Source organism: Dermochelys coriacea, chromosome 2 (assembly GCF_009764565.3).
Source record: "Dermochelys coriacea isolate rDerCor1 chromosome 2, rDerCor1.pri.v4, whole genome shotgun sequence".
Taxonomy (NCBI): Eukaryota; Metazoa; Chordata; order Testudines; family Dermochelyidae; genus Dermochelys; species Dermochelys coriacea.
In genome coordinates this window covers 186978722-186993420 of record NC_050069.1, presented here as the reverse complement: position 1 = coordinate 186993420, position 14699 = coordinate 186978722, and the positions used below count along the sequence as shown (strand labels likewise).

General features: G+C 41.3%; 1 protein-coding gene across 1 annotated transcript in view; it reads right to left on the bottom strand.

Annotated features, from left to right (window-relative positions):
- The window catches only part of SUSD5 (sushi domain containing 5), a 71919-nt gene that overhangs the window by 20069 nt on the left and 37151 nt on the right, over positions 1 to 14699 (bottom strand). The window contains exon 4 of the mRNA XM_038392411.2: positions 7210 to 7398. Coding sequence (XP_038248339.1) covers positions 7210 to 7398 — 189 coding nt within the window. The remainder of the gene's footprint in view (positions 1 to 7209; positions 7399 to 14699) is intronic.

Sequence of the window (14699 nt, the reverse complement as noted above, 5' to 3'; positions counted from 1 at the left end):
ATGGGGGGACGACGACTGGGGACGACCTAGTGACCCTACCCCCGGCAAAGAGGGACGGTCTGGAGTAAATCTGAGAGCCCATCCCCAGGAATCAGAGATTGAGGGAGGCTCCCTATCCCACAGTAAAAGGGGGCTAAATGTAGGGTAGTGCCAGAGGGAAGAGAGAATAGGGAGGAAAAATGCAGAAATTCTTTTCATCTCCTCCAACAGGGAACAGCTGAGGAACATACCCCATGGGGTGGAGGTGAAGCTGGGTACCCTCTGATGGGGCATTAGTGCCTCTCAAGTGGAGGCCGTGAAGTGGAATAAGACACCTCCCTCAGGAGCAATAGAAAGGGAAATAGAGACCCTCCCCCCACCTGTGCATGAGTCATGAGACTGCTAATAAAACACATTTCTAAGGAGAATAGGGGGGCAGGAGAGGGAAATGGAGACCCCTAATTGTGTGGAACGGGGTGGAAAAAGATTCAACTGAAGAAAAGAGAGACCTCTGCCCCCAGTGGGGAAATGCCATGTGGAGAGCCAAGTATGAAGACAGTGGAAAGAGACTCCAGAGCGGTACAGGAACCTCTAATCAGGCCTAAGGAGAGACACTTACAAAGGGAAGGAGAAAGCAACTGCAAAAAGAGTCCCAAGAGGGAAAAGAGAGATAAGAGCCACCACCCACTGGGAGAAGGATGTGGAGAGACCCACAAGGATGAGGCAGTAAAGCAGATGATCAAATGGTGAAAAGTACCCAAGGAGGGAGAGAGGAATGAAACCGAGTGGGTGGGGGAAGGGGACTTAGGGCAGACCCCTAGAAGAGGAGACACTCCAGTAAAAGGCTGTCAGTGAAGAGAGAGATTCCAGGAGGAAAGAGATAGAGTGAGACCACAGTGACCGAACCTAGTGGGAGGGAAGAGAATAGGGCAGCAGGAGAGAGGAGGGATGGAGGGAAGGATGGAAAAATTAATCAGCAAAAAAACAAATGCTGAAAATAACAGAAAGAAAGAGACAGATGAAGAGATGGAAGGAAATAAAAATGTCAAATGACAGTTGACAAGGAATAGAAGATAAATCATGGGAGACACAGTAAGTTATTATTCTTAACTGGGTAGCACCAGTAGTTGCAAGGCACTTTACAGACTGGTATAATTTGAAGGTGCCTGCCCTAAAGACCTTACAGACTACACAGGCAATGTATAAATGAAGGAAAATAAGTAGTGATGAAAACCAATACAACTGACGTTTTGTTTGGATTTATTACTTTAAGTTTAAAGAAAGCCTTGTGCCAGAAGATTACCTGAAAACACTTTGATTTTTATATAGCAGGAACCCTCACGTGATATGATTGTACGGAAGCAGGGGTGTTTGGTTGGTCTGGTTCTATGCGTATTAGAACCCCAGTGTCCTGTGTATGGGATGTAACATGCTTTGTTTTGTAGTTAACAATGATGCTGACTTCTTCAGTATATTTTTCTGTGTTTCTGTGTGCATCTGATGAGAAATGTATGAGAGTATTAAGAGTCCTGTGAGTGTGCTAGTTTTGGGGCAGGAAAATTAGCATTTTAAAGGAACAAATTTTGGCCACGTGGCAATTTATTGAAGTACAGATATAGATAAGCTTACTTTTTTTGGCTCCAAGTTTTAAAGTTTTTGTAAATTTTCTAAAATTTAGAAAATTGTGCAAACTTTATTCAAAATCTATTGTTTGAAGATGCGTGGTTCTTCTCTCTCTGCGCCTCTACCTGCCTTTCTTTCTCAGCCTTCCCAAACACTCCTTCAGTTTCCCCAGCTTTGGTTGGCTGTCTACAGGTGTGTATATTGCCCCAAAATTTCCCACTGGTGATGGCAATAATGAAAGCATTAGAGTAGAAAGGGCTGCAAGCATTTTAAGAACTGTGTTGAATTAGCCTGCTGGGAGCAGAAATATGTGACAAAATGCTTAAGATGTCAATGGTGCATTGTCTACACTAGTGCTCCTATCATTGGTGGAGCTGAATAACTGAGACTATGTCTACACGACACAGCTTTTAGTGACACGGCTGTGTCGCTACAGTCATGCCACTAAAAGGTGCACAGTGTAGCTGCTGTTTGTCGGCTCTCCTGCTGACAAAAAACTTCCACCCTCAACGAGAAACATTAGCTTTGTCATCAGGAGAGCGCTCCTGCCCATGAAGCACTGTTCACACCAGCGGTGTTTGTCAGGAAAACTTTTGTCTTTCAGGGGGATGTTTTTTTTAACACCTCTGAAAGACAAAAGTTTTTTTGTTCAGTTGCCAGTGTAAACAAAGCCTGAGAAACTTTAGATAAAATATCCTAGTGTAGATCAAGTCTAACTGTGAGCTCTTTGTTTTTGCAAGAAAGATGTCTAAAGAGGGGTGATATGCATCAATTTTAGGTCTCGTCTCATTTAGCATCTTCATTAATGCACTGGAAGAGGGAGTAAAGTGTATTAATTAGCTTTGCAGCGAAGACTCATTTGGAAGATGAGGACAGAGAAATTATGTGAAGTGTCACAGATGAGGTAAAAGTACAGGAAAGAAATAATAAAATGAGATTTTACTTGGACAAATGCAAGCAAGCTAATTTTGAAAAAAACAATATGGAACACAGATTTATTAGAAGGTTGATACTTGGAAATCAGTAATTCTGAAAGAAACCTAGAGATGATACTGGACAACAAATTTAAAATAAGATTGCAATGTAATATAACACCACGAATGTGATGGATGTGGTTTTGAGATGTATTCAAAGAGAGAATCTGCTCAACTTTGGCGATTCCAAACCTAGACTGTAGGATTTAATTCTGAGCATCTCTGAATTCCCTCCAATTTGCCCAGGTCTTTCTAGAGAGTAATAAGAAGATAATAAACACTTCACAGGATCAGGCCCCAAGCCTCTCTAAAATTAATGGGAGATAAGGCACTCAGCTCTTTATAGAAGAAACTGAACACTTTGCAGGATTGGGCCAAAAAATTAGCAGACAGGTGCATTCTGCACAAATTTCACACAAATTCTGCACAAATTTCTGACAGGCTTCAAGATGGAGTCATATTAGAACAGTGACAACATAATAATGGTATGGACAACACAGCGATATCTATAGTTGAGAGAACCATGTTTTATATATGCAGCTCTTGCAACTTTACTATGAAAGGACATAGGGTTTTCAGATATGTACTGTACACTTCCTTTAAGTATCCAAAGGCACATGCAAAATCCAGTTTTTCATTCCAGTACCCCAGGCTGTAGCAACTCTGGTGCTCAATGTGGAAAATAAACATAGCAGAAGACATACAAAACACTGCATTCACATCTTGTGCACTCTGTCTGGTAAACAATGTATTTGGCTCACTAACAGTCTCTGGGCTTAACTACCTTGAACTGCTTTGAAAAATGAACCTCTGATTTTGTTATAACATCAGCAGTTAATTCCCTTCCTTAAGTAAATAAAACAAGTATGTTAAAGACCGATGAGTCATGTCCCACATCCGAAGTTGCAAATACAAAATAATAAACGGCAGATCACTACTAAGGGGCTGGTTCTAACATCATAGCTGGAGGCACATGCCGAGAGCTTATTTCTAGTAAATGGGAATTGTGCCCAATACTGAAGAGAAAGGGGGTTTGTGAGAATAAGGAGAAAGATAGTGAGTATAAGGCAGGGTTATTAAACTGAGGATGAACTCTAGTAAAATATATTGAATACTCTCTCAACAAAAGCACAACAGCAGTGTGGCATCATGATGCAACATCATCCTACATGACGTGATGAAGTCTCATAAATCCACAGAGATGACCATCATCGGTGCACTTTAAAAATGGATGGTGTACAACTTGAATTGCAAGTACCACTTTGCCTCATGGCTTGAAAATCTATATGCTGGGAATGGTGTTCATACTTTTATATATGCTGATAACCAAATCCAGCCCTCCCTTCCATGCATGCAACCCCATTCAAGTTGTTTACATCTCTCAGTGCCACTCCCTTCCTTCTCCCCCTAAATCAATGGCCTCTTTCCTGATCTAGCTCACTAGAAAGAATGATCATGTTTCCTATGACCCCAAAGAGCCTGGAAGAGACTCCTGGGACAAATCTGGCTGGTCAGCCTCCACAAACCAGAGGAAACAAAGAAAATAGGAGACAGTAAACCTTTTGTCAAAGTGCTAATCAGAGAGTTGTTTGGGTGGAACACTGTGAGTCAGCAGAATCAGCTGCTGTGCCTGCATGAACAAATAGTCAGTAACTGGTGCCCAAGTTTTTGGGGTCAAAGTTATATCCAGAGAAAGTGACATGATGGATATCAAAAGCAACTAACCCTAAAAGATGCTCTTAACAGCAGTTAGTGGTATCTTTTTCATTGCCAGAGACTACTGATACACTGAATTCCAGTGTAAAAGGCTTAAGATTCCATAAAATGAGGAAACCATAAGTGATAAAACAGTATCATTAGTTTCTCAAATAACTGCATCCCTCCCTTTGGGTTTTTCAAAAGATACTTTTCAGAGTAGCAGCCGTGTTAGTCTGTATCCGAAAAAGAAACGGAGGACTTTTCAACTTCATGAAAAAAATTCTCTAAGGTGCCACAAGTCCTCCTTTTCTTTTTTCAAAAGATACTGTGTTTATTAAAGGAATGCACATATCGTCATAGCTGAGGCCTGGCCTGACATGAGTAATTAACACATGGAGTGAGGCCTCATTTTTTGGAAGAGAGAATTAGGGAAGGAAATAAATCATCAGGTTGAAAACAAACTGTTTGTGCTAAATAAGGTAAGTAAATAGGTCAGTAGGCTAAGAAGACAGAATGTCTGAACCAACTAAGGCTTTGTCTACACTAGCACTTTTGTTTTGAAAAAACACACCCCTGACTGACATAAGTTTCACTAAGAAAAGTGCCTGTGTGGACAGCGCTATTTCAGTGGGATATGCTCTCCTGCCAACATAGTTACCGCCGCTCGTTGGGGGTGGTTTAATTATGCTGGCAGGAGAGTTCTCTCCCGCTGGCATAGAGCGGCTACCCGGGAGACCTTACAGCGGCCCAGCTGCAGAGGTACAGCTGTGCCCTGTAAGATCTGTAGTGTAAACATAGCCTAAGATAAGAGGGAGAACATGCAGGGAACTATTTACTATGAACTAGATAACAAGGGACAAGGAATGTAGAGATGAGGTAAAGAGGAAGTTGAATAATGGTCAGTATGTGCTGCACAGGGATTGGTTCCTGCAAAGTAACCAAGCCAAGCCAAAAAGGGTGATGCAATGTATTGTAAATACAACGAGATGTGTAATGTATAAAAAGGGAGAAGGTTTCTCTGTAACTTTGGAGCTGAGATGTACCCTGAAACCATCCACCGCCACCCCCCCCCCCCGTGTCTGAGTCTGATCAACTCAGCATAGCATTGCTGTATGCCAAATAAAGATACCTGAGTGACGAAGGGTGGAGTCAAACTGATTTCTTGGGAAGTGGAATGGAAAGAGGTCTTGGAGGGAATTCCAACAATATGCAGGGCCAAATCCTGCACTTAGTTACACCCATTCCACCTCACTGTGCAATAGTGTGAAGAGTTTGATCCAGACTCTTTTGCAAAAAATACATAGATGGCAAGTTGTAGGGCCAAATTCACCATTGGTGTAGCTCCATTGGTTTTAAAGGCTATGCACCAGGGATAAACATAGCACTAAAGGTTAAAATATTTAATTTTAATTAGTCTTTGATTCCCATAAAGGAAGCTTCTGCTGATGACTTCAGAGTATACCGGTACTAGTATATTTAGCATTCTGCCTTGTTACTGTTATTATCTATTAATTGTATAACAGTAGTTCCCACAGACCCTAATTATGACTGTGGGGCCCCACAGTGCCTGGTTGTTGAACAAACACTGGAAGACATGGTAACCCTGAAACTTTTGCCATATTATAAAGTGATATGGAACTCTGTGTTTAAAGTGTTGCCTGGGAAAATGAAGTTATTTAGCTGCTTATACTTTATGTTGTTAAGTTTGAGTGTATCCACTAGTCCATTTTTCCATTTATCTTGCTTAAATGATGCATTTTATTATGGTCTGATGATAAAGTGATACGGTGGAGGTCTTGAGGTAGGTAGGTAGGGTCTGGGAGTTGCTGTAGACCTTTGTGTGCATCTTGGGGAATTTTATATCATTTTTTCTAATTATTCCTTGTATAAGGGTGATAGAGGCAGAGAAAACAACCAATGTGTTGTGGAATGCTCAGGTGACCTTCCAGACAACCAGCTTGTTTGACAAACTGTCCTTTGATTATTTCAAATGCTTCCCATACTTTCCCTCATAGCACTCCTCTGTGCTCCCCTCCACACAGAACCCCTGCTGTGCTCAATTTGTTTTCTCACTAGCCCTTACTTTGTGCTCCCCACACCCTTGTTTCCTCTCTGGATGAGTATCCTATTGCTGCCTAATGTAGGATCCTCCCAGCCCAGCCTTCTGGTATTAGTATAGAGTGTGTATTCCCCACTCCAGCCCAGCATCTACATTATGCTGCACATCTTCCCTGTGCAGTTGCAGTTGCCCTGAGCTCCCCCTGCAAATATCTAAGAGGTGACTGGCTTGGTACAGTAGAACCTCAGAGTTACAAACACCTCAGGAATGGAAGTTGTTCATAACTCTGAAATGTTCATAACTCTGAACAAAACATTATAGTTGTTCTTTCAAAAGTTTACATTGACTTAATGCAACTTGATGCAAATTGAAACTTTACTATGCAGAAGAAAAATGCTGCTTTAAGCTATCTTTATTTAACTGAAACAAGCATAGAAACAGTTTCCTTGCCTTGTCAAATCTTCTTTTTAAACTTTCCCTTTATTTTTAGTAGTTTACATTTAACACAGTACTGTACTGTATTTGCTTTTTTTGCTCTCTGCTGCTGCCTGATTTGTGTACTTCTGGTTCCAAATGAGGTGTGTGATTGACTGGTCAGTTCGTAACTCTGGTGTTTGTAACTCTGAGGTTTTACTGTATGGTTAAAGGCTCTGAGGGCCACTGGGAGAGCAAGTTGTGGAGGATCACCTGGTGCATAAGCAGCTGGAGAAGCACTGTTACACAGCAGTGCTATAGACACCTTCAACCTTACACAATTGCAGTCAAGTCCTGGGGACTGAAAATATCTGGTACCATTTGGGACACTATCAGCCAGACCAGGACTTGCTGACAGCTTTGGTTGAGAGGAGTCTTGGTGTTTACGCTAGATAAGCTTACCTTTGACACAGGCCTGAACTTGTCCATACCATTCCCCACAGCTGTCACAGAGCAGCGTAAAAGCAGTCTCTTTGTTGCCCATGACGTAGCCCTGAGCACAAACATAAAGCAGCTCATCCCCCATTTCAAACCCAGTATGACCATGCAGGATCGTGTGAGGGAAGGATGGGGGGTCTCCACATGGTTTGTCTGAGAAGAAAAAGAAACAAGACTCGTTAGGAGAAAATGTAATATGTTGAAGTATGTTGCTAAGAATGGTGTTAGACTGGTAAGTCTAGATACAATCGCCTGTATATTCACAGAACACATACTCTATTCACCACATATGGTACACGCTCCCCACAGTACTTCATAATTATGCTTCAGTCATGCCCTGGACAGGCATATGTAGAGTTAAGAGAGTAGTCTGATCTTCATGTTCATGCAATTTTGGGTTCTTTGTTGGGGAGGTGTCAGTACCTGTTGGGATGGCGATGTGTGTGGACCCATATCTAGTAGGGCTTTTGCCTACACTATAAATCAACCAACTAAATCAAGGTTACAATGTCTTATCCTGTATCAACACTAATTTTGGTCAGGCCTAGATAGCATGTTAGTTAAGCCTGACATAAACTCAACCATTTTTTTCTGAGTCAAGACAAAGTCTTGGAAATGGACTGAGACTTCTAGCTCATTCTATATAGTCCTCTAAAGAGTTGTCAGTTGGTGAGATCTGACTTGAGCCAAGTTAAAACCTGCAATGACAGGCTCAGTAGGCTACTTGCAGTCTTCTGAGCTATCCAGTCCCCTACCAAACAGCATACATAATCTACAGGATTCTCATTAACCTTTTCCTTCTCATAACGGGAACTCATTTACAATCTCAAACTGGCTTCCAAAGAGGACACCTAACCTGTGAAGCAGTGACCCATGTTCTCAAATTCACAAAGACAGTTTGGGTTGAAAAAGCACTGAACTCTCCTGTGAGAAAATTGAGATGCTAAATCAACATGTTTGTCAGGAAATAAAATATAAAATGCATTTAATTGGATAACTCATTTGACAGTACTTGTGTATGCAGCGCTGAGAACCTGAAAGTGAAAATGAATACAGTATAAACATACATGAAATTGACTTAATTTCTTTTTTCTACCTGAGAGAAATGCAAACAGTAAATAAACAGCCATAGTGAAAAGCAAACTGCATTTTAAAAATTTATACAGTTTTAATAATCTAAGAAGGATTCAATAGCATAGGGCCAGACTATTCAGGTAGTAATAAGAATATAGAGTGTCCTTTCCTTGCAGATTCTCCCCTCCTCATGAACATCCTGTGAGAGAAGGATTAGTCACATCCATGTCACCATCCCTTCTTGCTTCAGATTCCATAGGCCCTCCTTAGAAGGCCAAGGGTGTCGGGCCAAGCCCTACCAAAACCACAATGGACAGTGAGTAGAGCTGCAGGACATATTAATTCTTCCATAGCCCCTTACACACTTCCCTTCACTCACTCCAGAGGCATTGATGGCTTGGGGGATACTGCTGACAAAATAGCTTCAACGAAGCCACATTATCAAAGAGCTGGTGTAGATGGCACTGTTCTTGCACATCTTATAGGACCTGTAGCATGTGGGGCCAGGATCACTGGTTATCCTGCAGGAGAAGACACCTCAACAATCCTAGAAAAATCCCACAAGATCCTTGTTGAGTTTTCCTGCCCCTAAATCCACTCCCATGGGTATTTCTACTGGCTATCCAGGTTATGATTCAGGCTATAGGGAAATACATTGTAATTAATGATATATGATTTTTATGTTGAGAATTATTAGCCTTATTGTGGAACTGAATGTCATACAGAAAATACAATTGCTACATGAAGGTGCATTCAGTGGAGGGATACTCCTTTGTCAGCATTTTCTTTCAGTATGGGGATGCTTTATGGCCCTCACTAAATGTTTCTGAACCAGGTGTGCTGCAAGACCATCAGCCACCAATTTAGAGAGGCATGAGCAAGGTTAAAGCTTTGGAATTTATTCTCCCTTTAATACACACATACAGCATCCAAGTTTCAGAAGTTAGTGGGAATTATATATACATCCATTGATAGGAGAACCTACCTCTTTGAGCCACACAAGGCTCAGTTTATGCTCTGTGTCATTTAGGCTTAGCGCTTGAGGAAGTGAGGAGCAGTTAGCAGCTAATGTGTTTCCTGTGAACTGATAAGAGTGATTAGATTGACATGGATGAAAGGAATAAAAAATATTTGGCTGCCATATGGGAAAGCTACAGACCACTGGAATAGGTGTACTCTATTTGTGTAGTTACATTAATTAATGTTGAAGAGAGTTATGTGTTTGCACTGAGGAGAGAATTGACCCCAAAGCATTCTAGCAATAGAATTACTTATTTGAAGGTATCCTAACCTACAGTCATGTTGCTTAATTTAGGGGCATGGGGGAGGGGGGAGAATTAGCATTTCCATACTTTAAATATACCTTATGCTTAACATATTTGTTATGCACACTATATCCTTCCAGGAGATAGAGTTGAAGGGCTAGAGTTGCCAATTTTGGTTGGATGTATTCGTGGAGATTTCATCACATGACATAATTTTAATTAAAGATTAATCTTTAATTCCTGGAGACTCCAGGCCAATCCTGGAGGTTTGGTAATCCTAAAAAGGGCCCTAGCTACAGAACAACCTAATGGAGGAGATAAAATGGAGCCTGTCCTTCTTCAGAGTATGCTGCAAAGTCTGCCTGTTTCCCATAACCTGTCAACCATAAACAAAGAATTAGTCGACACTCAATTTAAAAGGAAAAAAAAAGGAGAGAATTTTCAAGAACCTGGGCAAGGTTCTTGAAGAGCACAGTCAACTGTGATATTGTCCAAGTGCAAAGCTATGTAAATGTAAATTACTATAGTGATGAGTGCCCTAGAAATACCTAAGATAGATGCACTGAGATGTCAGTCTACATCCTACCTTAAGCAGTTGGTAACCAACTCCCAAAGAAAAGGATAATGCAAGTGAGTGTGCATCCAGCAATCATTCATAACTTTAAAAGATCTTTTTAAATACACATCAGTAACTCTTTTTATTATGGGGAAATTTTCTATACTTTACCTTGCTCCTGAGGAGTAAAGTCAGGGAGAGTTCTACCAGCCTTTCAAGATATTAAAGCACATTAACACCAGCAAAAACACTTTTCTTTGTTTAAGAACGGGGGATCAAGGTTAATAGATTCAAGAACTTAAGGTCAGAAGGGACCCTTATGATTACCTAGTCTGACCTCTGGCATAAAAAAAGACCATAGAATTTCACCAAGTAGTTCCTGCATCAAGCCCATGATTTCTGATTTGAGTCAGAGCATATCTTTTAGAAAGACATCAATTATGATTTAAAGATTTCAAGTGAGGGAAAATCTACCACATCCCTAGGTCGGTAATTCCACTGGTTAATTACCCTTACTGTAAAACGTTGTGCCTTATTTTTAGTTTGAATTTGTCTAGCTTCAGTTTCTAGCCATTGGATCTTGCTATGTCTTTGTCTGCTAGTTAAAAATCCCTCTGCTATCAGAAATCTTCTCCTTGTGTGGGTACTTAGAGACCATGATCAAGTTACCTCTTAATCTTCTATTTGTTAAACTAAATTGATTGAGCTTCTTAGGGCTTGTCTACACTTACATTTTATAGTGCTCTAACTTGCTGGCTCAGGAGGGTGAAAAATCACCCCCGAGTGCAGCAAGTCTGAGCACTTTAAAGAGCTAGGGTGGACAGGCTCCAAGCACTGGGAGCAGCGCTCCCAGCACTCTAAGCTAATCCCCTCATGGAGGTGGATTACCAGGAGCACTGGGAAAGCTCTCTCCCACCGCTCACGTGCAACCACACTTGCACTTCAAAGCGCTGCCGCGGGAAGTTTCCAGTGTAGCCATGCCCTTAATCTCTCACTGTAAAGCAGGGTTTCCAGACCTCAGAGGAGGCGGCAGTAGTCAACGTGGAATATAAAGAGGGCCTGCATGAAAGAATTGGCTGTAGGAATGGAAAGAAAAGCGGCAGATCTTGGTGATGTTGATGCACAAACCCCGGATGTGGAATATGTGAATCCTTGGAATGAGACTGTGCTCCATGGTCTTGCCTTCACTGGCCAGTTCACTCGAGTGATGGGACATCTGAGTGTGACCACTCAAATTTGACTAGCTTGAGTGAGAGAGCCAACGCTGTAAAGACAAACTTAAATTACTGCATCCATAAAGGTGCTGCACTCATTTGTGTGAGGTGGCAGGACTTCTGGGTGCATAGCCCATGGTTCTTAGCTTCACTAATCTGAGCTGCTTCCTCTGAATTCTTTCATTGTATTGTGAGATAACTTGTCTGTCCTTTCTGGGCACCTGTGCAGAAGTGGTCTTGGCTAGTAACTCATTAAAATAAACTACTGCAGCTTGGCATGCTTCAGACTTCTGTCTGTAGCCACTGTTCCAGCAGGTGGGAAGGCCTGGGTTCAACTTGGAACAATGGTCTGTACCAAATGTTGGCATTAATACAAATTTCATTTTGGGAAGAGGACATAGGTATAGGGCATGAAAACCGGTGGAGGGTGTTTCTGCAGCAGCTTGTCTCTGTGAGAAAATGGGGTCACCAGGAGAAAGCAGCAGTATGCCTTACTAAGGAGATCATGTAAGATGGATGTAGAAATAGAGGAGTGGGGACAGCTGATGCAGATTTTAATAGCCAATGAATCTCCCTATGCTGACTGGCAGATCTGAAACAGGACTGTGTGCTTGGGACGTTGCTGAACACCTAGTCCATCTCCTCATAGAACTGGCCTGTTCTCAGTGAGTTACTGAGCACTGTGGTCCCTGGTCTTCCCATATGTGATCTTTAAGGACTAGATATTTATTTCCCTTCTGTCCTGAGGTCCTGTCCGGTGGATCCCTTGCTCTGCCAGCTTCCTAGAGAGCACATAATCGAACTGTGAATTTCAAGTACTGGTCCTGAATTCATAGCCTTTGCGGGCCTCCCACCAGAGATCCACAAGAACCCCCATGTCACCATCTGGCCAGCTGGCAGCATGCTGAAAGACAACCTCCTGGACACCATTTCCTGTACAAGCAATGGTGCTGGTGCAGTGAATTGCCTCTGAATGTGGCAAACACCAAACCAGGCTATATACGTTGGTAGGTGACTTCTGGTGTACAAGTAGGGAGTGAATATCTGGCAAGAAAATGCAGCTCAGATAGGGTTGCCAACCCTCCAGGATTGGTCTGGAGTCTCCAGGAATTAAAGATTAATCTTTAATTAAAGATTATGTCACGTGATTAAATCTCCAGGAATACATCCACCCAAAATTGGCAACCCAAAACTCAGGTGGAATTGTGGGAAGATGTTGGAGAACTAACAGCACTTGAGTGGCTTAGGCCCATGTTCACACTGCAGAGTGGTTATGTTCATAGCTCAAGTGTTAGCTGTACTAGAGCCTATACTACCTCTTGGGCCAGCTGATGTTCAGTGAAAAGCACTATCATGCTTGAACAAGAGGTTTTTGTGTATGGATGGAACTTGGGTCAGAGGCACCAGTCAAGTGTCAACTCGAGTCAACTGTGCATCAAAGACAAGGCCTAAGAGTGTTTGTTTGGCACCAACAAATCAGTTAAGGCCAGTGATAGCTCTGGTTACAGAACGCAATAGATTCAGTAGCCTTTTCTTTACAAGGGGGTTTAAGAGATCTGAATTACTCCAGACTGCATATTTAGTCTTGACTTGGCCCTCAGGAGTAATGACCATCTGAAGAAAGTTAACCCCAAACCATTCCTGGGAAGAGGTTAGTGGCAGGTGATTTTTCAGTAGCATTCATGTAAGTCTCTATAGGGGAAAAGAAATCCCCAGTTTCCAGTAAAGAAACTTTCTTGACTTAAATTAGATTAAACTGTTGTCTCAGAAAACCTTTACAGATTCATCTTGACAAAACTTAAATATGCAAATAAAGAACAATCTGAAATAAACAAACAAATAACTCAATAAAGACACAAACCTCAGTTTTCTCGTACAGGTAAATCTCCTTTTGGGAGGATTAGTAATCTTTCCAGTTACCATTCCATACGTTTCACTGACTCCCAGATTCTGGAGGCTACCATGAAACATCTGTCTTCTGGTTTCTTTGAAGGTCAGCCAGGAGAATTTTCCCAGAGAGCTCTCTGGGGTTTGTGATGAGTTGTCCTATCATTAAGAGTTTAGAAGAGCTCACTCTTGATGCCAAATCTCTTTGAAAGATGAGGGTGGATGCTTTACTTCCCTTCTTGATATTGGAGATACTAAGTATGGAGAATTTTCCTTTTTCCAGATAAACAGTGAGATGAAACGAAAAGCAAAGAACTGAAACACAACCAATATAAGTGTTCCTTGTAAGCTACTGCTGTTGGGATGCCAATACCTCTTTCATCAGAGAATGGCTGATAAAAATAACTTCATTTATTAGTTTAAATGACATCACCAGGTGGCTGGAAATTCACTGGCAGCTAAATGCAAAGCTTTGGAAAAGAAAACTACAGAAATTGAAAAACCTCCATATTCACAGTAAAGCATAGAAAATAAAATGAAATAGCATGAACACACAGCAATCTATAGTTTACTCTTTTAAAGTAAACTTAAAAATGTTTGCCTTAGAAAATTCCAACCAAAACTTCATTTTTCCTTTATTGCAGAAGAAAAGACAAATTGAAATAACTACATAATCCATCAACTTTTGATGAATATTTGGAGTTAGAGGTTATGCCTAACAAAATTTGATTTGCAGTGGAACACTACAGAGATCTCACTCATTGCCTATAAAATCAATGATTCAAACAAGGAAGGAACCAGTAAAGCTCAGGAACTATTGATAGGAGGTAGTGTTGGTGGTGGTGTCTTTCTATTGTGTTTTTTTTAATTACACAGGAAAGTTAGAGTGAACCAAAACTGTTAATTAAATATGATATTGAAAATGCATGTTATGTTTCCCTGGGGAAAAGTCCACTTGATAGCAGAACCCTATGATGATTATTCCTGTTTTATTTATTTCTTCTGTATTTACGTGTATTCTTGTGGAATGGCTTAAAACAGATTGTGTTAACATACAGCCTCTGGGCCAGATCTGGCCTGCATGAGGATCACATGGCATATTTGGAACCCGCAGAATGTAATCTCTTTTTTTTAAAAAAAATAAAGAAAGTTTCTATCCCTAAGTGTTGAGAAGATAACCTTTCAAATGTGAATTGAATATAAATCAATGAGCTGCCATCCTGAGCCTGCAGACAGCATGAAACAGTGACTGAGCTGTGAGCTTGATTTGACCCTTGAAGCTTTAAAAATACCAGCAACCTGCAGTGATGTAAATAATGTAATTCAGATACCCTTATTAAACTAAGCACTTGAATAGTACTCTAAGGGTATGTCTACACTGGCAGAGTTTCATCGCTGGTAGTTACATCACCTCTCAGAGAGTGCTGAAGGGAAACCGCTGTTGTGTTTTCACACTGT